We start from the raw sequence: 1,915 nt of genomic DNA, 5'->3' as shown, positions 1-1,915 counted from the left end.
AAAATAAGTAAGTTGGTAAGTAAAATTAGTTTGCAAGTCCTAAGACGAATCAAGGTAATTAAAAATACTACCTGGTAAGACGAGTTAGACCACATGAAAAATATGCAATCTCGACATGGACGAGCTAAAGTTGGAGTTAAAATAGCTTAGCAACATTCGTCCATGAAAATGAAATCACTCGTCCATGCAAAGATAATAAAGATTCATTCAAAGGGTGGACTTCCTACGTCCAAAAAATCCTGATTAGTTTGAAAAGCAGAAACTACTTAAAAACCCCTCTTAAAACCATGGACGAATATAATGTATTGTTGTTACATAAAAGAAGGTCCAAAAACAAAGGACCAAATAAAAAAAAGAGAAGACCACTAAGGATAAAAGTCTCGTCCTAAGAAGGGGGAGCATTCACAACTGGTGCGTCCTGAGGCTGGGTACTAGCGTCGTCTTCCACGTTGACGTCATCAGAGCCAGTCTGGAGAAGAGAGCTTGTGGCAGCAGCAAGGTTAAGCTTGATTGCATTAAAATCAACTTCAGGGAAGTTCTCAATAGCGTCCATTCTGAAATCTTCAAAACCAGCTGCATAATTGCGATCCAAAGTGTCTGTATATTCTTTGGACGACTTGAACTCAGCCACAGCGTCCTCTTTTGCCTTGGAGAGACGAGCATTCAATTCATCGTTCATCTTCTGCAAATGATCAATGCGCGTATCCTTCTCCACTGCATCCGTCCTTAGCTCCTCAATCAGCTTGCTACGTTCCTTGACCTCGTCCTTGGCTTTTTCAGCAACCCCAGCCCATTTTTTACAGTCAGCATTCACCTGCTGAATCCTCGTCTCCAACAAGACTCTCGTCTTGTCCAGCTCTGTTGCCTGTCTAGACGCTGCTATAAACTTTGACATGGCCTATGAATAGACAAAGCAACATAGAGTAATTAAATAAGGAAAAGTGGCTACCCAAATAAGGATGAGAGATACTGACATACCTTGAAGAGGTCATGGACGCCTGAATGTTCAAATTCCTTCAAGCCCATGTCATAGCACGTGTTTATATCCTCGTCTTTGACAGCTACCTGGAAACGTTCCCAAGCCAGGTCTTCGTTCTCAATAATGTTCGCAGAAGGCTGGGACGAGCCAGTCGTGGTAGACTTGGCCAAAGGAGTTCTGGGTGGAGTCTTGGATGGCGTGGACTCCAGTGGAGTGGACGAGTCCACATCAATTATCTGGACGGCAGGCTGGGACTGGGGAGGTTTGGACTTGACCACTTTGGACGAGCCTGACTTAACCCTCTTGTCTCTACGACTGGGGAGCCCTTCCAAGTCAATGTTCTTTGGCAAGAACTTCCTTTTGTCCCCAGCCAATGGACGTGTCTGACCCTCAGGACGATCCTGGGTCTGACCCTCAGGACGTTTCCCCTCTCCTGCAATCTCCTTCCCTCTGTTCTCTTTCATTGTTGACATTCCTAAGACGAAATGAACAAGTTAGGAACGTATACGTAAAAAAGAAAAAGAAGAGAAAAAAGAAAAAGAGGTTTAGCCAAAAACTTACTTTTTTGCACAGTAACTTCGTGGGCGATAGCTTTGTCTGAAGGCTCAGGACCTAAACCCCACTTGGCTAGACGTCTAAGCGTGACAAGAGAACGAAAGCTCCTGTCTGTATGTAGACGAGCCCTGTGGACGTGGTCGCGGTGAAATTTGCTCAAAGACGGACGTTTGGCAGCTACAGCACAATGAACAAACAAAGGTTAGAAATTATAAATATACCAAATAGAAGCGAGAATAAAAATAAACAAGGGGAAGGGACGTACCTTCTGGACGAAGGTTCCCTAGGTCCCCAGTGTAAGGGGGAAAGGGATCCCTGCCAACGTCCACAGGGTTCCCTGCCCAGAAGCCTGAAACAAAAATGAACTCCGTCTTCCATTTC

General features: G+C 44.7%; 1 protein-coding gene across 1 annotated transcript; it reads right to left on the bottom strand.

Annotated features, from left to right (window-relative positions):
- Positions 1-361: 361 nt before the first annotated feature.
- LOC115960120 lies at positions 362-1,087 on the bottom strand. The gene is made up of 2 exons (XM_031078837.1): positions 979-1,087; positions 362-898 (listed from the first exon to the last, which is right to left on the bottom strand). The coding sequence occupies exons 1-2, from the start codon at positions 1,024-1,026 to the stop codon at positions 386-388; spliced, it is 561 nt and encodes a 186-aa protein (XP_030934697.1). The 5' UTR covers positions 1,027-1,087; the 3' UTR covers positions 362-385.
- Positions 1,088-1,915: the final 828 nt, after the last annotated feature.

The sequence above is a fragment of the Quercus lobata genome, chromosome 2, assembly GCF_001633185.2.
Source record: "Quercus lobata isolate SW786 chromosome 2, ValleyOak3.0 Primary Assembly, whole genome shotgun sequence".
Taxonomy (NCBI): domain Eukaryota; kingdom Viridiplantae; phylum Streptophyta; class Magnoliopsida; order Fagales; family Fagaceae; genus Quercus; species Quercus lobata.
This window is presented reverse-complemented; position numbering and strand designations above follow the sequence as displayed.